Below are 25,538 nucleotides of genomic sequence, written 5' to 3' on the forward strand. Positions count from 1 at the left end.
TTGCAAAATGTTTAAATGAAAGGGCTCTCAGAACTTTTCTTAATGGACTGAAAATGCCATTGAAAAATTTATTAAAATCTTGTAGGTTTGATAATTTAAATGACGCTATAGACTTTGCAATTGCCGAAGATACTCATTCATCCTCAATTTTAACATGTATACACATACTAGATAATATAGACATATTATCTTCTCCCTTCATAAAATATTTCACACGATGTTAATTTAATATTGTGAATTTACCTTCTAAAGTATAATTTTTTATTTGTTTGATTAGTTCAAGGCGCGGTCGTCAATTATAATTAACTTCCCGAAGGAGAAGTTTATGTTTTCATCAAAAAATCCGAATCGCTAATTTTATGTTTTCTCGACGTTTCGAGCCATTCTGAATCGAATGAGACCAAATTTGGAAAAAGTATGTGTGTGTGTGTGTGTGTGTGTGTGTGTGTGTGTGTGTGTGTGTGTGTGTGTGTGTGTGTGAACAGATTTTTTGCCGTAAATCGACGTTTTCTCCAAAACGGCTGGACCGATTTCAAAAATTTAAAAGCCATTTGATGTATCTCGATGAGGACTATCGTCTCTGAGTTTTGTGCGGCGATCGGCCGGGCCGTTTCTTTGTAAATTGCAGAAAATTGAAAAATTTTTCGTCCACGTTTTAGCCCGCAATTCTGAATCGATTCTGAAAATTCAAAAACCATTCGATAGATATTGGTTGGGAATCGTGCTGATTAGTTTTTGGTAAAGATCGGCCGGGCCGTTTTCTTGTAATAACGTTTTTTAAAAAAAAAATCGACGATTTTTATGATTATTTTTTTGATGATAGATACCATAGTTTTCTAGGTCATACTAAAATATTACGGCCCTACGACAACTGGTTCAGCTTTAAAAATTCGTCAAAGTTTGCAAAAATCAGTATGGTCTTTTTGGCATTTGTCAAAATTAGACTTTTGATCGACGTTTTCTCAAAAACTCCTGAACCGATTTTAGAAATTTAAAAGCCATTCGGTGTATTTCGGTGAGGACTATCGTTTGTCAGCTTTGTGCAACGATCTGCCAAGCCGTTTCTTTGTAATTTGAAAAAAAGTGTTAAACTTTTTGTCCACATTTAAGCTCATCCTACCGAACCGATTTTAAAAAATCAAAAACTGTTCGAAAGATATTAGTTGGGAATGATACTGATTAGTTTTAGGTGAAAATCTACCGAGCCGTTTTCTTGTAATTAACTGTTGAAAAAAAGTGTCAAATTTTCGTCCACATTTAAGCTCATCTTACCGAACCAATTTCAAAAAATCAAAAACTGTTCGAAAGATATCATTTGGGAATGATGCTGATTAATTTTAGGTGAAAATCTACCGAGCCGTTTTCTTGTAATTAAATGTTGAAAAAAAGTGTTAAATTTTCGTCCACATTTAAGCTCATCCTACCGAACCGATTTTAAAAAATCAAAAACTGTTCGAAAGATATCATTTGGGAATGAAGCTGATTAATTTTAGGTGGAAATCTACCGAGCCATTTTCTTGTAATTAAATGTTGAAAAAAAGTGTTAAATTTTCGTCCACATTTAAGCTCATCCTACCGAACCGATTTCAAAAAATCAAAAACTGTTCGAAAGATATCATTTGGGAATGATGCTGATTAATTTTAGGTGAAAATCTACCGAGCCGTTTTCTTGTAATTAAATGTTGAAAAAAAGTGTTAAATTTTCGTCCACATTTAAGCTCATCCTACCGAACCGATTTCAAAAAATCAAAAACTGTTCGAAAGATATCATTTGGGAATGATGCTGATTAATTTTAGGTGAAAATCTACCGAGCCGTTTTCTTGTAATTAAATGTTGAAGAAAAGTGTTAAATTTTCGTCCACATTTAAGCTCATCCTACCGAACCGATTTCAAAAAATCAAAAACTGTTCGAAAGATATCATTTGGGAATGATGCTGATTAATTTTAGGTGAAAATCTACCGAGCCGTTTTCTTGTAATTAACTGTTGAAAAAAATTTAAGCCGATTTTCATGGAACTTTTTTTGGCGATATAGATCATGGTCTTATAGAACTTACTGTAATATTACGGCCTTACGACAAGTAGTTTAATTTTAAAAATTCGTCACACTTTGTTAAAATTATTATCGTTTTTTTTTAAAGTAGGATTGATGAAGTATATTATTTACACATTTTTTTTTTGATTAAGTCGATTATTTACACATATCGGGAAGTTATTGTAACTTGCCTCAAGGCTAAATACCAAACCAACTAGTTTATTTAATGATTTTGTTAGTCTGTGCCATCATAGACAAGTTCATATCAAAACAACACGTGCTTTAAGCAATGAAAATAAAGCCTCATTCTATTCTTCCTGTAGTGTTACTGAGTTTTGGTGTTATTTATAGTTGTAATTTGTTGAGTTTTAATATAAACGCTATGGATCTCTTGGGGTAAGTTAATAATATATTTCGTGATTCAACGATATTGTAATATTAAACTGATATGCTTTCATTACTTTATTTGTAGAACAAAACAATTTGCTGTTGTTTTTGACAAATCTGGTCATACTGAAATACCAAGCAATTGGTTAATTTTAGGTGACGATGGTTCATCAAAATCCAACAGGATTAATTATAAGGCGCGTGGAGCCAGATTACTCCACTTGGATGAAAACACCCATTACCTTTATTTTTTTTTTTTTTTTTTTTTTATTTGTATATTTATTAATCAATCAATAATACAATTATTTCAATACATTGTAATCTTAAAACTATAATCAACATAATCTGAATTGCTTAAAGCAAAATTTTAATTTATTTAAAAACAAAATATATATTTATTACTGCCAAACTCCTTCCTAGTCATCCATTTTCTTCTAATTTCGTTCAGAAAATCGTATAGTGATTTATTTTTCTCCAAATTATACCATACTGTGGCAGAAACAAACCACAGTAAAGCTCTTTGCTTTTCACTATTTTTTAGTTTGATTTCAAAAATATTTTTAATGTCCATTTTTTGTAAGTCTATACCACAAGTTGTTTTGATTTTTTCCGTGGTCCATTTCCAAATTGTTGCAGCCATTCCACATTCTTGTATTTTATGTTGAATTGAATCATTTTTTTGGCAAAAATTGCATTTGTTATCAGTTGTTATCTTATGTCTTAATAAGCGGTCTTTTGTTGCAATTTTTTCATTTAATACAAGATATGTTTTGGATCGCCATAAAGATGGAATATATTTATTAGATATATTTTTCCAGATTATATTCCAATTCAGATCTGGGTATTTCCCTTCAATTGGATTTATAATTATAATTTTATTCAATTCAGAATAAATATGTTTTGTTGTGATATTTATATCATTATATTTTATCACCAACTTTATAATTTCTCTGTATACTGTGGGAATTTGAAATATGTGATCTTGATTGTTTATTTTTAATATATAATTCAATATTAAATTTTTGTTTTCGCAATTTTCTTCATTTATGATTTTTATAAAGTTCCTGGTGATAAGTGCATCTGCTTTGTTCTCTGATTAATGAGGTTTAATCCACCTTCTTCATACTTTTTTTCCATTTGTTTTCTTTGAATTTTATATAAATGGTTTTGCCATATAAATTCATTCACTATATTCTGAATTTCTTTAATTATAATCTTTGGAGCAGTTAAGATTTGCGCAACATACCACAATTTTGATAATGCATATATATTCACAAATCTTACTCTCTGAATCAGATTAAAGCTTCTACTTTTTCCGTTATATAATATATTTCTGACACTATTTTTTACTTTATTCCAGTTTTCCATGGTTGTATCTTCCAAATTCCTTCGAAATGTTAATCCTAAAACCTTAATTCTATCAGTTATTTCTATGTTTGTATTTATTTGCCTGCTTCTCCAATTTCCTACTTCTAAAATTTTAGTTTTGGATTCATTTATGGTGAGATATGATGCTTTTTTATAGTGTTCTAAAATATGTTTAATCATTTCCAGTTCATTTATATTTCTCATAATTATAGTCACGTCATCAGCATATGCAATACTAAATAGCAACATTGATAATGGGCATCCTTGTCTTATAGATTGTTCAATTCGAAAATTTTTTGTTGTGTATCCATTTATTAAGACTTTTGACTTCGACAACTTATAATAATTTTTAACAAAATTAATAACTTTTGATGGAAAATTCATTTTATTCATTATTTGGAAAAGAAATGTATGTGATACCGTATCAAAAGCTTTTTGGAAATCGATATTCATAATTCCCATGTTTTCATTTTGCGTTATATCACAACACTCTATGGAAGATCTTATTCCTTCTAAATTATATGAGATATTTTTATTCGGTATACCACATGTTTGCTCACTACCTAATATTTTACTAATTTTAAACTTTATTCTGTTAGCAAGAATTTTATTTAGTATTTTTATATCACAATTCAAAAGAGTTATCGGCCTATAGTTTTTTATAGTATGTTCTTTGCCTTTTGGTATTAAGGTGATTATCCCTTCGAATAGCCGTTGATTTCTAACATCTTGAAAAATTTTATTCAATATATTTAAAAAATCATTTTTTATGATTTCTATATGATACTTATAAAATTCATATGGTATTCCATCGGGTCCTGGTGTCCTGTTGTTACTCATACTCTGTATTACCTCACATAATTCATCGATTGTTATCTCTTTATTGAGGTCTTCTGCATCAGTTGTTGTTAGAAATTTTGTAATATTTTGTAATAACATTATTTGGTGTTTTTCTGAAGAATCTTGGATTTTAAAGCTTTCTTCAAAATAATTTTCAACATGTTCCAAAATGTCTTTCGTTTTTGTAAATATTTCTTCATTATTTTTTAACTCCTTTATATACGAACTGTTTTTGTTTTTGATATCTCTAGCGTAACTAAATAACGACGCATTTTCATATTCATCAATAGTCTTAATTTTACTTCTTATCATTGTTCCATTTAAATACTTTTTTTGCATTAATATGATCCTTGTTTTTAATTCTCTAATTTGTTCCGTTAAATCTTCTCCGCTATTTTCTTTCTGTGACATATCTATTAACAATTCTTGCATATTGTTAATAGTTTGTCTTCTCATGTTTGCTGCATCAATTGCCATCGATTTGAATAATCTTTTAATTGTTGGCTTCATTTGATAAATCCACCAACTTATTACGTCATTTTTATATTTATATGTATTTTTATTTTTATTGTATATTTCTTGAAAAATATTTGTCGAGTTTTTCAACGTTTCTGTATTCAATTTCCATATTCCTTTTCCATAAATTGGTAATTTATAATCAGTTATATATTTTATTTTAAGCATATGGTGATCACTAACACTTACCGGAATTATTTCTGTATTCTTAATTGTATCCGCAATATTTTTAGATACATATGCTCTGTCTATCCTAGATTTTGTAGAATGTCTTACGAAGGTAAATTTCACTAAATTTCCATACTGCTTTACCCATGTATCTTTAAGATCCAGTTGTTGAACTAATCTATTTAAACCATTACAGAAATTTGTGTAATTACCTTGCTGGTCTTTTGCATTTATCACGCAATTGAAATCTCCTATTAAAATCAATCTACTGTTATCGACTATATGTGGCAGTATATCATTTTCAAAGAAGGAATTTCGAATGTTTCTATTTTTGCTTCCAGATGGAGCATAAATACAAATAATTCTATTTTTGTCAATAGTGATTGATGTTATTCTTCCATCAGTTGATAATACAGGATTTTCTACAGCAATTGTATTCCGGTATATGATCGCCGTACCTCTTTCAATGTTTTGATTATTATGTAATACATCATAACCAAAACATGAAATTTTTAAATTCGACGGTACTTCTTGTAGACACGCCACGTCTACATCAAAGTCTCTTAATATTTTCCTGATTATGTTAATTTTGGTAACAGAATATGAAGCACAAATATTAAGGCTAATTATTGTCCTTGTTACATTCATTAGAATTTTTTAATGATGGTATTGGTACTTTATCTACTATTTTTCTAATTTTTTCGTGTTGGTCCATTAGTGTTTCCATCATTGTTTTATGTTTTTTACATTCTGTTCTGTTGGTTTTTTCTGAATCAATATTCGCATTTATAATACTTGCTAGTATTATTGCGGAGTTCGGATCATTTTCAGTGTTTATATTTTCTGCAATAATGTCCATATTCATCGGCTCGTCATCGTTTTGTTCTATTATTTTATTTTGATTTATGTTTGTTGCTATATCTGGTTTAACTACTGGTACTGATTCTTGGTTTACTGTTGGTACTATTTCTATGTCTTGTAATAATATTTCGTCTCCATCTTTATTTCCTGTTATTTCGCTGTATAATTTTTTCTTATTTTCACTGTTTTTTCTTTTTTCACATTGGCTGATTATGTGCGTTGTTTCAAAACAATACGCACATGTTTTCGGCTGGTTATAATATGTAATTAACGCTTTATCGCCATTAATGTGAATAAAAGATGGAATGGGCTTTTCCAGAATCATGTCCACTAATCTTGTTCCTGTTAAAAATTTCTTATTCGTATCATCTATACTCCTTTTAGGGCTACTCACATATTCGTTCTGAATGTTTTTAACAGTACCATATTTAGATAGATGCAACCCAATTGTCTCGTTATTTGTTTCAAAGGGAATTCTATATACTCTAATTCTTGTAAATTTGTCATCTGCATATTTTATTTTTATATTATTATATTCGTTATTTGCCATTGGGATCTTATTGTTGTCAATACCGTTTTCTATTAAATTCTGGCAAATCTCTAATTTATTGAATTTTATATATATGCCTTTCGGCGTCGTTTGATAACCGATCATTTCGTTTCTAAATGTTCTAAACTCTTAAATATCCATAGATATATTTCTTTCGCATTGGGTCGCAATTTGTTTTCTTCAAATTGCACCCAAATTGTATTATAACGTTGCACCATTTTTCGAATTGTCCCCGTTCCGAACGGGGCTCGCTCACTATAAAAACGGGTTTGTTTACATGCGCTGTGTTATGTTCTTGTTTTCTATTCACTTCACTTTATTCAAATTTAACTATATATTTACCTGAATATTATTTCGATGTGCACTGTTCGAAAGTCAGATTGCGACTGACCTTTATTGGGTTTTGCGGTGAGAATATTATTTACTTAGAGTTTAGGTAATCAAATAGGTCTAGTAGGTTAAGTTCATATTTTCATTTCTTCCTTGATACGCGCTTGAAAAGTTATAGTTACAACACGACGAGTTATGTATATATATATATATATATATATATATATATATATATATATACACCATAAATATATCATATATATATATATATATATATATATAAAATCTACATATTATATTAATGTTCCATGCTTTATTTTAGCTAATTACGAAAGCAAGAAATACCACGTGGTAGAATTTGAGGATGGCCCGAGTATAATACCAAGGAATTGGATTAATTTTTCAAATAATACGTCTCTCTGGCCGCGCTTCAAGTCTGATCTTGCTTTTGATAAGGCTGTGGAAAAAATGGAGGAGGTTAGGAGCACTGCCCCATTTTATCCATTTAAAAAAAATAGTGACTCTAGTGGTAAGTTCAAATTAACATTTTAAATAATCATATGTATTGATCAATTGAGTATTACATATATACATATATAATTTATATAAATGATTATGGAAAAGCTAGAAAGCGGCAAAAAGAAGCTGTAATGCACTCAGATGTTGGTTCTGAGTACGAAACAACTCAGCAGAGATGGAGCGAAAGTATTACACTCATCTTCAGATGAGTGTGATGATGATGTTTGTACTTTACCAACACCACCATCTGTTCCTCGTTTTGTTTCGCAAGCAAGCTGCAGCGAAACAGATATTAACAATAGTAATTTTGTTTTTTGTATACTGCATGGTATATTGAAAAATATTTCTTATAATGCTGACATTTCTACCCTGCTAGCTTATTTACCGCCGGCGTCTCGATCTGTTTCGAAAACAGGCCGAAGCAAAAAGGGTCAAGATTTTAACAATGGTAATTAAAGCTTTTTGTATACTGCATGGTATTTGAAATGTTAAGTTACAAGTGCAATTATTTTTTTTTAATTCTGACATTTTTACCCTGATAGCTTATCTACCACCTTTGCGATCTTTTACAAAGCAGCAGACAAATTGGAAGGAACGAAGATAACAATTGTACGTAAAGCTTTTTGTATACTGCTTGGTGTTTGAAATATTATGTTACTAGTACAAATATATATTTTATAATGCTGGCATTTCTACCCTGCTAGATTCAATTGGCGAAGAAATTTTTGTCAGGGAGATAACTAAGATGCGATTGACCATGGAGGGCGTTGTGGAGCACATGAAGGAAATGATGTCGAGAATGGATTCGTACCAGTCTCCTAAGGCTGTCATGAGTAGTGACATGAGCCAGATCAAAGAAGTTTTAAAAATGTTTCCACTAAGTTCAATGAACGAACTTCAAAATGTGAAGGATAGTCTGAGAAACAAGGATGTGAAAACACAACTGGTAATCACAAGTTCACGTAAATTTATTTTTATTAGTTAGCATTATTATAAACTAACTTTATTTTTAGATTTTGTATTTGGCTAGGACAGGCGGCAAAAATCTGTCACAGTACAGTTGTTAAATTTAATATTTGATGATGGCTTGGCTAGAGAGTTTAGCTGGGCAGGTGGCAAAGAAAAACACAAATATTGCGAGCTTGTGCTGTGCGAAGTCATCACTGGTAATTTATAATTCTTATGTTTATGATATGTTGTAAATTATGAATAAAACTTACATATAAATAATTTCAGAAACTGTTCTAAAGAACTTACCAAATGAGAATAAGAACGGTATACAAGGTATTTTTGTGTGATGTATATTATTAATTTTATATATTTATATATATCGACGGTTTTCTGACGCAACCTCGTAACTCGATTTTTGACGATTTTGAGATTTAGTCAGAAAATTCTTCAGTAAACAGAGACACATAGTTCAGCGAAGTTATAAATAAAAATAATATACAGAACGTTTTTTATGCATAAAAATGCAATCACGTATCTCAGTCGAAAGAATGTGCCGTGCGTAACCTCGTATCTTAAATACGATATGGCGTATGTAAACAAGTTCCCTGTCGGCAACGTTATTTAGTTCAATCTTCGTAATAAAAATTAGTATTCAATAGAGTTAATTGTTACTGAAATAGTTAATAAATACATTTATCTATATATTTTTATTGTGTCGAGGACAAATAACTCGGTAAGTAACAGAAATTAAACATTTATCAATTCTAACCTATTACTGGTACATGAAATTAAATTTTGTATTTTTAGAGTTAAATAATATGTCATCCGCAGATGAAAATTTGTCAAATAAAAAAATAATGACAGATAAGAATAAAAATAATAATAAAAATGATAATGACAAAGTAGTAATGATGCTTGATGAAACTAATGGACTTTTACTTCCTCTGGAATATACACCAGTGAACAGAGACGAGAATGTTGATTCAGGTTTATTCGCCAATATGCGCTTAGATGAAACTATAGGACTATTCGTTTCAGATTTCATTCAGAGGTTTCAGATCAATCAGTTTCATCCAGTGGATTATTAAAATCATCAAATTCTTTGTTTTTCACTCAGACCGACAGTGCAACAAGTGACATTAGTTTATCTCGTCTGAAAGCAACTACATTCAATGAACATTCAGGAATCATATCGAAAAAAGGGCTCGTAAAATCAAGGTAATTATGAAGATTGGGAATGTAACAAAACAAAAAATGTCCGTGCTGAAGGAAAAGCTTATTTTAGCATAAGTAGAAAAAAGGATGAGAGCAATTCATTAACCGAAAGAATGGAACGAAAAATGAAACCAGGATGTACGTCTAAAAAATGTGCTGCTAGTCAGGTTAAAAAGTGCAATGAAATATCAGAAAAAACAAGAAAAAAATTTTTCAATTCATTTTGGAAAGATTTGAACTGGGACCAAAAGCAGTCATGACATATCAACAGTAGATGTGAGAGATGCAATGGGAATATGGAACAAAAAATCTAAAAGTTCAGTCAATTTTTACCTATGCAAGAAAAACACTTTTGCTTTAAATAAATGCTTGAACACAAATAACTCTGCCGACTCTGCTGCAGAATTAGTAATAGATTTGTATCATAAATGTGTAGCTAAAGATTTCCATTTCTACATAAAGCCCTACTTATATGATAAGAATATCTGTGCATTTACCATCATATAGTCGATGTTTTGTAAGATCAACAAATGTGAATTAAAACTTGAATTGCGGTAACATACAAGACATTATCATGTATACAAACTATAAAACTACAATTTTTAATAAAACCCATCGCTGAATAATTGAATAAAAAATTTCGTTTCTTAATCAAGAACAATGCTCAAGTCATATTCATTTATGAATTCGTTGTATTTATATGATCATTATAATAGCCGTCCAGTAAACGTAAAAGTATTGCATATATAAATAAACATACACATATATTTAGCATATATTAAATATTTGAAAAAAAAAGTATTTTGACTTTGTTTAGTTTTCATGAAGTTGATTATTGTGAACTGAACGACTAATATATGGATACACATTAAATATTGATATATAGTACAAATTTGTGCGAACTTTTTTATATCCGATTTCAGAAAATATGGAATAAGACAAAACTACTCCTGTGGTTATAAAATAATTTAACACTACCGAATACAGTATGGAAAATTTTGCTCATAATTTGATTTATTTAGAGATCTACTGTAAGATTCCATTCTTGGTAATTTTGTGCATTTTCTTTCATGCATTTTTTGGTAAACCCAAGCATTTTCTTCCATGCATTTATTTTTTTTTATTAGCCTATATAATTTGTTTATTTATTTACTTCAGAGCTATATATTTATTTTCAGATTAATTCTCTGCTAATTTTTGTTCATAAGCTCGGCATATTATTTGCTTTTTTTCAGCTTTGTTCTAATAATGAATTATCCTGATCCTGTTACTAACAATAATTTTATTATACCATGTTTAGCAACTTACTGATAGTATACATAATATTAAATTACAATATGTACTAGAATATGGTACATTTGAATCTATATATGTATAGTACATTAGAATCTTTATACGTAAAATGACAGTATATCTAGCATAAAATTCATTTTATAGAATCATATTTATGTACTTTTGAGCTGCACATCATCCAGTAATTGCATTATGTTTTTAATATAATGAATAAGACCATGTATGGATAATAATGCAGAATATTCATAATATTGCAGAATAACGAACGTAGAAATGAATTTTAAAACTGATTGGTAAACGCAGTTTACGTCAAAACCATATAAAAAATTGCCAACCATAGGAGACCTTCTTCTAGAATTCTGAGTACATTGAATGTATTTACATTTGAACTTGTGTTGAAGATGAAGCTTGGTAAAATATATATATTGTAATCTTCCTGGCATTGGGAGTTTGTACTTGAAAATTACTACCCTTGTAGAGAGGTAGCAGAGAGTTTGGTGGGACTAATTGTTTACTTCCAAAACTCCGCATAAGAAGATTTAGAATAAATTTAGAATAAATAATCAATAAATATATCTTCTTCAATTAGATCTTAGTGACAAATTACAACAGCACCAAATACATAAATTATGCCAATAAATCAGTGTTTCACACAGTCTACTGCTACAAAGGTTAAACTAACCTAGCATCTTGAGTTAATCGGAGGAGAGACTCAATACTTAATTTTGCAATAATCTTGATATGATATTGTGATCTAAACAATAATTTTATCTTAATCATTTTTCCAATCAGATAAGAACTTTTTCACCATATTATGGTTAGCTTAACTGTATTGTCAGTACTATCATTTTATATTGTAGTGATGTTTTTTTAACCATATTTAACCAATGCTGGTCTCCATTTCACAGTTATTCGGTATCTGCGGTATGATAACAAATATTTGCCGAATATATAAACAAATACCATGAATTTTTTTGGAATTCACCAAAATCTCGAAGATCATTAAATACTATTCAATTTTCAATTTTCAATTTCAATACAAATCAAATTATGAGCAAATCAAGCATTGTATTAATATATTTTAAAATATATCCCAAAATCAAAAAATCGAATCTAAATCAACTAATTCAGAAATAGAATTTTGCACAAATTTGTTAACCTTCGTAAGCTGCAAAAAAAAAGTTTTAAAGCCAAGTTTGAGAGCATATCAATTTTGACCAAGAAGCTAATTACTTAAAATATATTTCATAATTACTGTTTTTTAAGAAAAAATTACATAAAAAAGCGTATATATTTATTTGTATAATAATAGTGTTTTGTACGTTCCATGAGCTTCTACATATATCTATATATATACTTTCACGACTAAAAATTATAAAAAAAAATTCTTCAAGGTAACATTTCTTTTAAAACTGTAATAATTTATAAATTATATTATGTAATACTTTAGGAAATGTGAATTATTAGAAAGAAAATTGAAACTAATTGAAACCATAAAAATAAAAAGCATTAAAAATAATGCGTTTTTGCACCGATCAACCGTTATATTAAATGTTATTTAGATACAAAATATGCCCTATTTCGTCGTAAGGAAACAAAACGAGACAAATTGACGAACAGACTTCTACAACATATTGATAAAATAGAACAGAAAAAATCTCGAGAAATGAAAATGGCAGAAATTTTCGAAAAAACTCTCGAATTGATGAATCCGAAAAAGAAATCGCAATTAGTTTAATACATCAATTGATGTGTCATGGCATTAACGATATTCTATCAGAGCATACGACGAAAATGAATTGGCTAAATCATAATTATCAATAAATTATATTTTGCATTTGAATTGTTCTTATTTAAAATATTACTTTTTACTTATTTTATTGATATATATAATATATATAATTGCCAGAATCGAAAATCGTCCAAATGGTTTCCATCATTCACTCGGCTGTTATGGTTGAGAGCCATAATACTGATATTCTTCACACTTTGCTTGACGCAAGCAAACTTGTGAAGGAAGATTGTATACTTTACCGAACGCATCATATGCTTCAGGAAATTCTGCTTTCATATCGTGGAACTGCTGGATACGGCATGCTAGTGGTTTCTGATGTTTCAGCTTTTTTTTAAAATCATCTCTATCTTTTCTTCTTAGTTGCCTACTCCTAATAATTGGATTATTTACTGTACCATGATTAACTTTACCTTCAGGTGTTATTAAAACTTTTTAATAATTTTTTGATCAGGATCAAATTTTATGTTAACATTAAATATCATGCAATTTCCAACTTTCTTCACTTCCTTTTTATTGCGATTCTTGGGGCAATAAGTTTTTATATGAGCACTAGTTTTTTTCACACGTGTATAACGAAAGTTAAAATCGCAAGGATATACTGCAGCTTTCCTAAAACACTTCAAAAATGCTTCTTTATAAGATTTATTCATTTTAACTGTACCATCGACTATCCTCGAACTGAAAATCTAAAGAAAATTGTCGATACTCCCTCGAGGATTCGGCTGTAATACTCATAGATGCACTTTGGATATTACTATATTCTAAAGAACAATTATTAATTCCAGAATTATTGCCAGTCAATGTGCTCGAAAAAATATCCATTTTTGTTAAAAGTTTATATGGTACAAAGTAAATATTCTATAAAAGAAAGATTAAAATTCCATCATCAATAGAGATAAGTTAATAATAAAATAATAATAGTGTATCTTATAATATATGCCTCACCTCTAATATTGCTTTTCAATAAATAACCTAAAACTATAAATTATTACCAAGTAAATATTCTAAAAATATAATACTAAAATTCAATAAGGGATAATGATGATAAGTTATTAAATAAAATATTGATCGCGTATCTCATACGTATAACTGATATGCTGATATATAAATGATATATAACTGATATTATGTAACTTGTAAGTGTATAGTTTTATAGGTTCCGTACCTATGTTGACATTCTCAAAAACGGTTAGATCGATTTCAAAAATTTAAAAACCTAATATTAATTTAATTTTTTATTATTTACAATGAAAAAACAACCAACTCACCTCACTATATTATTCCAGTCCTAGTGAATTCCTAGTGAACGAACTCTGTCTCAATGCTCCTTCTAATTTTATCTCGATTATATGTTGATTGAACGCACTGAATTTCCAACACACTAATTACCACAAATTTACAATATGATGAATTATGAACTATTATTGGAAAATATCAACTGCGTACCGATTGACACTTATCTACGGCTTTTCAAATTACAACTGAACCACTTTTGCAAAGAGAACGCAAATAAATAACTTACGTGGAATCACACACACACACGCGCACTTATAGTGAATAATTTCCTATGTTATATACGAACAGGGCCGGATTTAGAAATTTGGCGCCCCGGGGCACTGACAAAAATGCCGCCCCATCCCTAAAATTTTACGGACTTTCGAACTTTTTTTTAAAGCAATCGTGCTGCTTCAGCTGCGAGGAACAAAATATAGAAGCGCGTAAGCGCCGCGTCGCAGTCTAACTGATAAACAATGCTACAGAACTTATATAAATGTAAACAAAATTTATACTTATTATTATAATGACTTTAAAATATCTGATAATTTAATGTGCATATGTCTAATGATCACTCCAAACCTCCAATATCATTAAAAGAAATTTACATATACAGAAAAAATGAAGAACTGATTAAATTTGTGGGAGGCAGGTCTAGCGGTTTCGGTGATCCAACAAAAAAATTTGAAAGAGAAACATTTGGCGGTCAAAAATGATCATTAGCCATATGCACATTAAATTATCAGATATTTTAACAATATAAATTTTGTTTACATTTCTATGGTATCTGTTATTCTGCGAGGCGGCGCTTACGCGCTTCTTTATTTTGTCTGTACGCAGCTCAAGCAGGCCGATCGCTTTAATTTGTTTTTTAAATTATAATTTTTGGTACGGGAAGTTTCAGCAATTTATCTTAAAGCACGATACCAAGCACCACTATTTACAATATGTAATGCGTAATAAATTTTCTGCAATCAAATAGTTATTTTAATTTAGATAATGTAATGCGTAATAAATTTGCAATCAAATAGTCATTTTAATTTCAGAAAAATGATATATATATATATAAAAACTATTTTAAGTAAAAATTTAGGGATGGGGCGGCATTTTTGTCAGTGCCCCAGGGCGCCAATTTTTCAAAATCCAGCCCTGTTACTGTGATTAATGCAATTCCATGATTTTCTTCGAACGACTTGATTTTTGTTCACGTTTATAATCTTTTAATATGTACACGGACTATCTATCTGCTGTATTAAATTCATAGCCTAACAATAATCGATTATAATTGTATTAATTGATCCTTTTTCAGGCCAAATTTCTGAGGTTTTTCCAGGATTATCGGACAATCGGACAATCGCACAGCTTCTTAAACGGTATGAAAATTGTCGCGTGAATAATAATACTTTTCGTAGATTGCTGTATTTTTGTTTATAGAGGAAATTAATTGGATTTAATATAAGTAGGTGCAGACAGCCACAAATAGCTTTGGTTATAATAAAAATTTTCGTCCACGTTTTATAATATATAATATATTAGATATTTGTTGGAAATGATACTGATTAGTTTTATATCACGGTCTTACAACAAGTAGATTAATTTTAAAAATTCATCAAATTTTGAGAAAATGAGCGGTTTTTTTGACGTTTGTTAAAATTAAAATTAACCGATTGGCTTGGTATAGCGACCTGGTCTTAATGAACATGCTTTACGTTTATAGTACTAAGAAAACTGATGGTTCAATTCACAAACTGTTCGAAAGATATTTGTTGGAAATGATACTGATTGCTTTTAAATTACTGTGATTAATGCAATCAAATGATTTTCTTCAAACGACTTGATTTTTGTTCGCGTTTATAATATTTAATTTAATTATTCTTAGGCATCCATCCAGTAATTAAAAACAGTTTTATTGAAAGAAAATGTTTTTATTAAGAGAACATACGTTTCGGGTTTTGATTTGACCCATCATCTATATATATATATATATATATATATATATATATATATATATACATATATATATCTTATATATAAAATTCTTCTGTAACAATGTAAGTTTCATATTTCCTCCTAAACTATAATTCGGATTTTCATGAATCTTCCTGAAGTTTGTTCGGGAAATTTTTTAGAATGTTTTGATTCATAGATTGTTAGTTAGATTGTAGAAATAAATGGAAAAAATTACAAAAAACCGCTTATCATTGTTTGACCTTTAAAATATTTTGGGCATTGCAATTGTCATCTGTCAAAAATTTTGCTTCACTCATGACATTATATTAGAACATGTATTTAAATTCATGATTATGAATAAAAATTATGAATATTATTGCCGAAAAGCAGCTGAGATGTGACAGAAATTAAATAAAGTATCTTTTTTCGAGATACAATTATATATTTCAGTTTAACAGATGTTGAAATACAAATGTATTTAAAAATTTTCTTTGAAGGTTATGATTTATGTTTAATTAAAAGCAGATCAAAAATTGCAAAAGATATTATTACGGAAATTCAACTAAAGTATGTCTATATGTAAAAAAATTTACACGTTAACCAAATGCAGAGATATATCAAAAACAGATAGCAAGTTTTGCAACAGAAATACATTAATGTTTCTAATATGCAGCTAAATTTGACTATATATGTGACAACAAACATAATATCAATCATTTAACATATTGGAAGCAATTAATTAGTACCCAAAAGCTTGCATAATAAACTGTATAGTATCTAATATAAAAAATACAATATTGTGGAACATACATACATATTTTATTTTTTAATACAGTAATATTGTATTCTTTTCAATACATAATATTATTATGACAAAACATATTTTACTATTTAATTAAATTTAGAACAATCGCACAAGCATACATGTCAACAATAATCAATTTAAACATAATCAAAAGGTCTTGATACAAAAGCATCATTTTGTTTCAAACCTGGTGTCTTTCTTTCCAATGTGTAGAACTCAATCTGATAATACCTCCTACAAACCATGTCTTTTCTGCATAGACTCCTATTTAATGTCTCGAAGCACTATTTCAAATGATTGGTATGACAATGCTATTCAATTACTGTATGCTTAACAATTCACTCACTTTTTATCCTCTCACACAATGAATGTATATAAGCAATCTCAGCCCATTACACTCAAACATTTATTAAATAAGGAATAAAATCAACCATATTCGACATCTCAATAATATCTTTTTCTGTTTAGACATACTGAAATGTGTCATCGAGTCTCAAATTTCTTCAAGCATTATATCAAATGATTGGAATGACAATGCTATTCAATTACTGTATGCTGAACAATTCACTCACTTTTTATCCTCTCACACAATGAATGTATATAAGCAATCTCAGCCCACTACGCTCAAACATTTATTAAATAAGGAATAAAATCAACCATATTCGACGTCTCAATAATATCTTTTTCTGTTTAGACATACTGAAATGTATCATCGAGTCTCAAATTATACAATTATGCAGCATGTTATTATAAAGTGACAAATCAGATTATCATCTCTTTCTTCTAGATAATGCAGCTGCCTGAATTTTTTGTTATGGTATATCAAATGTATGCTCAATTTTAATGTTTTCCATTACAATTTTTATGGATTTGTGTAAATATACCCAAATTGAATATTTTTTATGATATCATTAAGTTGTTCTTAGCGAGTAGACAGTTTCCCATAGTTGGGTAAAATGCCACATCTGGCAACGTGTACAGAAGCAGGAAATCCAATACATACATTGATGATTTTTTTATCATGACGAACTGCTTGAATCTGATATTAAACAAGATTTATAAAATACATGAAAATATAAAAACACATATAGAACTAGATATAGAACATTACTGCATTTTAATAGAATAATATCCTCTTTGATTCATATATGATTTTTAATATCTTGCTGATTTAACTATTCGAATGTAGCAGCCATCGGGTAAACCAATCATATTTGTAAAGTCATTTTGGCAATGCCTAATTTCTCATTATTGTCTGGCCATTTTATGAATTTTAGAGACATATTTCACAGAAAAAATTCTTGGCACTATTACATGCAGAGTACTATAACTTATATCAAAGCGATCACTAAAATCTCTATAGCTGTCAGTTTGATGTCCCACAAACCTATGAAAATATTAGTACCTAAAATTATAATTAAAGGTGATTTGTTTTGACAATTAATGGTGATTTGTTTTGGTTAAGCAATAAAATTCATTTATTTTCCTGATGCAGATATGCTCATATTTTACTAAACTGTTGCGTCATATTTATTTCTATTTTAATATTCACCGCGTTCGTATGTTTGTGATATCTTGCACTTAGCTAGAGATGTTCTGCCAATTCTAAAGTCTTCCAGAAATTGTATCTATTCATACAATGCACCATTTTTTGTGTCAAATATACATATTCATACAAGGCTCCATTTTTTCTGTCAAAATCACATTATAGTTTTACATAAATTGATTATAAATAAAATTGTGCTTGACGAATTAAGTACTTATTATTAAAATTTTGTTATTAATAAATGATGGTATTTTACATACCAAGACATTCTTTTTTTTCAACTTTAACAAATGTAACTGATGGTAATCGTTCTTAAAAAAAAATCATGAAACAATTCTTTGCCACTCATTATGTTTTATTTATTATACTCAATGTTTAATTGAATATTATAGAAAGTTAGTCATTAAATATTGACTGCTTTGACTCAAGATCAACAACTTAAACTAACCATACGAATCTTATTAACTGGACTATGCAGTCGTAGCATAGGTAAAGAAAATCACAATCAGTTTGAGAATTGAGAGGAAGCCTATGATACATTCATATACTCTTTTATCTATGGATATATTCATTTAGAGATATGACAGTTGAAGAAATATCAATTTACTTATAATTCGAATTTAAATGTTGATAACACTTACATATCACGATATTTATACAAACATTAACCTATAAATCTGAAAAAAAAGAATAAGATAAATATAATGAATATGAAATATAATGAATTAAATGTATTATAATGAATGTTGATGTCAACGCGTTCAGCGTTCTTTGGTAAAAATCATGTCCATATTGTGCTCTATTTTGTGTTAATATTTCTAAGAAAAAATTATATAGCCATGTACAACTAGATTTTTTTAAAACTAAATATTATAAAATTATCAAAGCGAGTTAGTTCGATAGATGTCTCTGCGCCCGCTAAGAGTGTCTTATCCCTGTTAACTTGATAGGATGTGGCTAAGTACGGAAAAGTAGAGTCCAGGATTGTCTATGCTATCTTGATTAATTGGCGATAAATATAATTTGTTTTTGGTGTGTAATGTGAAAATAATAGTTTAAGAAAGCGGCTTAATAAGAATCAGTCATAATACAGTATTAGTGGAAGATATTGGTATTCTTCAGTTATAGTTTTAGTACAATTTGAGAGTGAGATTAAGTGATTCACATTATCCAGCGGGTTATAATATTTAGGATTTTCTTTTATCGTGCCACGATGCCACGAATTCGCAGAGGGGCAAGTAATTTTGGAAGACGTACTCGGCAAGCTCGAGCGATCTATGAACGAAGATTGAATAGGACCCATGAACAACATATGATGGACAATATGAATTTGAGAGAGCAAGTAGCAAATACACGTGCCAATGAAAGTTTAGAGAGACGTACTCAACGACTGACAGATATGGCATTAAGAAATCGAGAGGTGCAAGGAAGTGCGACCGCCGCCATTAGAGAAAATAATCAACGACGAGTTAATAATCACAGAGCACTGGTACGTGCATCACTTTCGCGCCTGGCGTTTAATTATGATCCTGAAATTGATTATTCATCACACTCTTTAATTACCATTGGTAATATGGACAAAGTATGTAAACATTGCCATGCTCTAAAATTCAAAGGAGAATCAGCAGGTTTATGTTGCGCATCAGGGAAAATTATATTGACAAAATTAACAACACCACCGGAACCTTTAAAAACTCTACTAGATGGAACAACGTCTCAATCAAAAATATTACTGAAAAAAATTCGCAAATTCAATTCATGTTTTCAGATGACGTCTTTTGGTGCTACGAAAGAATTTGAAAATGAAGATGGTCGAAATTTCGAATCAACATTTAAGATACAAGGTCAAGTTTACCACCAAATCGGTTCATTGTTTCCCATGCCTGATGTGAATCCGAAATTCTTACAGATTTATTTTATGGGCGATGATGAACGACAAACAAACATGCGATGCGAATTTAATCACATACAGCTTATGAAGGAAAGAGATATTGTAAACTCTTTGGAAATATTTTTTAAAAACCATAACCAGTTGTTGCATTTGTTTAAGACTCTTTCAAGTAGACTAGAAAACGATGATTACGCTATTATTATTAGAGCAGACAAAGTGCCGGTTGGAGAACATGCTGGCGCATATAATGTTCCAACAGTCAATGAAGTCGCGGTCGTAATAGCTGGTGATCTATGTGAGGGGCGTGATATACGTATACAACGGAGAGATAATACCATGCAGATAATACAGGACAGTCATCGTTCTTATGATGCTTTGCAGTATCCATTGATATTTTGGAAAGGTGAAGATGGGTACCATTTGAATATTAAACAAAGGGATCCAAATACAGGTAAAAATCTTATTTTTATAAAAAAAATTCAAATAATAATAATTAAAATAATTTTAATATATTTTATTCCAGGTGCAGAACTTGCCAAAAAAGTAAGTGCCATGGACTTTTACTGCTACCGATTAATGATTCGAGCTAATGAAGAAAATAACATTCTTAAATGCAGACAGCTATTCCATCAGTTCGTGGTCGACATGTACGTGAAAATTGAGAGTGAGAGATTGAGATTCATAAAGTTTAATCAAGCCAAACTCCGCGCTGAGGAATACATACATTTGCGTGATGCAGTACTTGGTAATGTAGATGCAATAAATGATATTAGTCATATTGGTACTGCATATATTCTTCCATCTTCTTATATTGGAAGTCCGCGACATATGCAGGAGTACATTCAAGATGCTATGGCTTATGTTCGTGCATATGGCAGACCTGATCTGTTCATTACCTTTACGTGCAACCCCAAATGGGATGAAATAAAAAAATTGCTGATGCCGGGACAAACAACGATGGATAGGCATGATATAACTGCACGAGTTTTTAAACAGAAGTTGAAATCATTGATGAATTTGATAACGCATCATTCTGTTTTTGGTGAAACACGCTGTTGGTTATACTCAGTAGAATGGCAGAAAAGAGGTTTACCCCATGCACATATTTTGTTGTGGTTAATTGATAAGGTACGTTCTGTAGAGATTGACAATATTATCTCAGCAGAAATTCCTGATAAAAATGTTGATGAGGAATTGTTCGATATTATAACTACTAACATGATACATGGTCCATGCGGTACTCTCACCATTATGTCACCATGCATGGTGAATGGAAAATGTACAAAACATTTTCCAAAATCATTTCAAAACGATACTATCACCGACATTGATGGTTACCCCGCTTATCGGCGACGTGACGTTGACAATGGTGGACAATGTTTTGAATTGCGACTGTCGAATGGCGGGGTAATAGATGTTGATAATCGATGGGTAGTTCCTTATTCGCCTTTGCTATGCAAAACCTATAAAGCACATATAAATGTCGAACTATGCAGCTCGGTGAAGTCAATAAAATACATATGCAAATATGTTCATAAAGGGAGCGACAAAGCGATATTTGCAATTAAAAGTATTAATGAGAATGATGAAATAACCCGATATCAAATGGGTAGATACGTCAGTAGCAATGAAGCTATTTGGCGTATTTTTGGTTTTCCCATACACGAAAGGAATCCATCTGTGGTACATTTGGCTGTGCATTTGGAGAACGGTCAGCGGGTATACTTCACAGAAAACAATATATTACAACAAGCTTTGACTGCTCCGAAGACCACTCTAACTGCATTTTTTAAACTTTGTAATAGATCAGATATTGCTGGAAGATTTGCTAGAACATTATTATATACAGATATACCTAAATATTTTACATGGGATAAAAAATTAAAAGATTGGGTACCTAGAAAACGAGGTATTCCTGTTTCAGGATTCGAAGGCATATATATGACAAACAATTTGGGTATATTGTATACTGTTCATCCTAAGCAACGAGAATGCTTTTATTTACGTTTGTTGTTGATTAATGTTATAGGACCAAGATCATTCCAAAATTTGAGGACAGTCAATGGAATTTTATATGAAACTTTTTATGATGCGTGCCGTGAGTTGCACTTATTGGAGAATGATAATCAATGGGACATGACTCTTGCAGATGCAGCACTGATTTCATCTGCACATCAAATTCGACAATTATTTGCAATAATATTAACAACATGTTTTCCATCAGATGCATCTTCACTATGGAATACACATAAAGACCCAATGAGTGAGGATATTTTGCATCGGTATAAAATTAATAATCAAGATAATAATCATGAATTTTCTGAGCAAATATATAACGAAGCCTTAATAATGATTGAAGATATTTGTATCCAAATTACGAACATGTCGTTAATTCAATTTGGCATATCAGCACCGAGCCGAGCAGCAGTAGATATCATGAACAGCGATGTTCAACGTGAACACCAGTTTGATAATACTGCTTTAGCTACTTTTGTTGCTAATAATGAAATATTGCTTACTGCCGAGCAACAAAGTGTATATGATCAAATCAATACGTCAATTGAGGCACAGCAGGGCGGATTCTTTTTTTTGGACGCACCCGGAGGCACTGGCAAAACATTTATTATTTCACTGATTCTTGCGCGTGTGCGGTCACAAAATAATATTGCGTTGGCAATAGCTTCATCAGGAATTGCAGCGACATTACTTGAAGGAGGACGAACTGCGCATTCGGCATTCAAGTTACCTTTAAATGTTCATGTTAATCCAGAAGCAATGTGCAACATAAAGAAGAAATCAGGAATGGCGAAAGTTTTGCGAAAATGTAAAATAATCATCTGGGATGAATGTACTATGGCGCACAAGCATTCGCTTGAAGCTCTTGATAGGTCACTGAAAGATATCAAAAATAATAATTGTCTTTTTGGCGGCTGCCTATTGCTACTGTCTGGCGATTTCAGACAGACATTGCCCATCATTCCACGAGCGACGCATGCTGATGAAATAAATGCCTGCTTAAAAAAGTCTTATCTATGGCGCCACGTGAAGAAATTATATCTCAGTGTTAACATTCGTGTTCAATGTCTAAATGATGCACTGGGGTCAAAATTTGCACAACAATTATTGGATATTGGTAATGGCAGAATTAATTTTTATGAAAATACAGAGTACATTCAATTCCCTGATAATTTTTGTAATATGGTTGATAGCAAAGCCAAACTTATAGAAAATATTTTTCCAAATTTAAAGGATAATCATAAAGATCATAAGTGGCTACAAGAACGAGCAATTTTAGCAGCAACGAATTTGGATGTAGACGAAATGAATTTAAAAATACAACAGATACTGCCAGGATATGAATTCACATTTAAATCAGTTGATACTGTTATTGATCCTGATGAAATCGTCAATTATCCAGTCGAATTTTTAAATTCTCTTGATTTACCAGGAATGCCGCCGCACAAATTACTATTGAAAGTTGGTTCTCCAATTATATTATTAAGAAATTTAAATGCCCCAAAATTATGCAATGGCACAAGATTAGCAATAACAAAAATTATGGGAAACATTATAGAGGCAATTATTCTGGGTGGAAAATTCAAAGATGATGTTGTTCTTTTGCCTAGAATACCACTAATTCCTTCGGATTCAGTAATACCTTTCAAAAGACTGCAGTTTCCTATACGATTGGCATATGCTATGACCATAAACAAGTCACAAGGGCAGACAATGAACTTTTGTGGTATAAATTTAGAAAATCCGTGCTTTAATCACGGACAACTATATGTTGCTTGCTCAAGAGTCAGAAACCCAAAATACACCAAATAATCTCACCAAGAATATTGTATATCCTTTGGCATTACAATAAACTCTACTACATTAAAAGTTTAAAATAAAAAAAGAATTATATACTATATTAATTAAGATTAATTATATCATTAATATTAATTATAAAAACATTAATTATTGGAATTGCATTCCTGAATATAATATCGTTAAATTGTTCATTTGAAAATAAATATAACTATTGTATTAATTGAATTTATTTATAGATAATTTAAAAAAAAAAGTTGAATGATATTGAAAAGTTAAATACTTTTTTAATATAGACATATGTGTACAGGACAACGTCTGTCGGGTCAGCTAGTATATATATATATATATATATATATATATATATATATATGATACTGATTAGCTTTATATTACTGTGATTAACGCAATAATATTTTTCGTAGATTGCTGTATTTTTGTTTATAGAAGAAATTAATTGGATTTAATATAAGTAGGTGCAGATAGCCACAAATAGTTTTGGTTATAATAAAAAAATTCGTCCACGTTTTGGCCCGCTATTCTCAATCGATTTTGAAAATTCACAAACTGTTCGAAAGATATTTGCTGGAAATGATACTGATTAGTTTTAAATCACTGTGATTCATGCAATCAAATGATTTTCTTCAAACGACTTGATGTTTGTGCACGTTTATAATCTCTTAATATGTACCCAAATATCTGCTGTATTAAATTCATAGCCTAACAATTACAATATTTAATGAATTGAAATGAAATGAAATTACAATAATTAATGAATATTTGCACTATATCAATGGAACATTGAAAAGATAATTGGAAATGATACTGATTAGTTTTATATTATAATTTTTAATCTGCGCATATTATTCATCATATTCGTTCGTGTCCGTTCGTTAGGTGTGGACGCACCACCTTCGCGTATATAAATCGGGTAAACGTCCCTTTGAGTGCATTTGCAATCAAGCGCGCTAAGTGAATAGTAGAACTAGCTGTAAGTGGAATTCTGTCTTAAGGCAATTAAGGCATCGTGCCTTAAGGCAAATTGCTGGAACTTCCCGTACCAAAAATTATTATTTTTTTAAAAACGATTAACATTTTTGAAAAAAAAATTACTTTGAAAAAATAAGATTTTTGAGAAACTATAAATTGTACAAAAAATTACTTTTTTTTTCAAAAAAAATTTTTTTTTTAATTTTTTTTTGTTTTTTTTTTGAAAAAAATTTTTCTTTATTTTGGCATATTGTGGAAGATCTGAACTTTTTTTCAAAGCAATCGTACTGCTTTATTTGCATAGGGACAAAATATAAAGCGCGTAAGCGCCGCGTCGCTGTCTAACGCATAAGCATTGGTACGGAACCCATAGGAATGTTAACAAAACGTATACTTATTGTTAAAATCTCTATAAAATATCTGATAATTTGATGTGCATA

At 30.1% G+C, this 25,538-nt stretch overlaps 1 protein-coding gene across 1 annotated transcript; it reads left to right on the forward strand.

The window, feature by feature from the left end:
- The first annotated feature begins 19,617 nt into the window (after positions 1-19,617).
- LOC113380437 lies at positions 19,618-24,123 on the forward strand. Its single transcript, XM_026619678.1, has 3 exons — positions 19,618-20,746; positions 20,819-22,093; positions 22,184-24,123. The coding sequence occupies exons 1-3, from the start codon at positions 19,618-19,620 to the stop codon at positions 24,121-24,123; spliced, it is 4,344 nt and encodes a 1,447-aa protein (XP_026475463.1).
- The last annotated feature ends 1,415 nt before the right edge of the window (positions 24,124-25,538 follow it).

The sequence above is a fragment of the Ctenocephalides felis genome, unplaced genomic scaffold (genome assembly GCF_003426905.1).
Source record: "Ctenocephalides felis isolate EL2017-DRISC unplaced genomic scaffold, ASM342690v1 CF-g0.4_SCAFFOLD_02137, whole genome shotgun sequence".
Lineage (NCBI taxonomy): Eukaryota > Metazoa > Arthropoda > Insecta > Siphonaptera > Pulicidae > Ctenocephalides > Ctenocephalides felis.

Coding starts and splice junctions, on each gene's coding strand:
- LOC113380437 (XM_026619678.1), top strand. CDS start 19,618: ATGCCACGAATTCGCAGAGGGGCAAGTAATTTTGGAAGACGTACTCGG. Junction 20,747..20,818: donor ACAAAGGGATCCAAATACAG/GTAAAAATCTTA, acceptor ATTTTATTCCAG/GTGCAGAACTTGCCAAAAAA. Junction 22,094..22,183: donor AACTGCATTTTTTAAACTTT/GTAATAGATCAG, acceptor AAAAATTAAAAG/ATTGGGTACCTAGAAAACGA.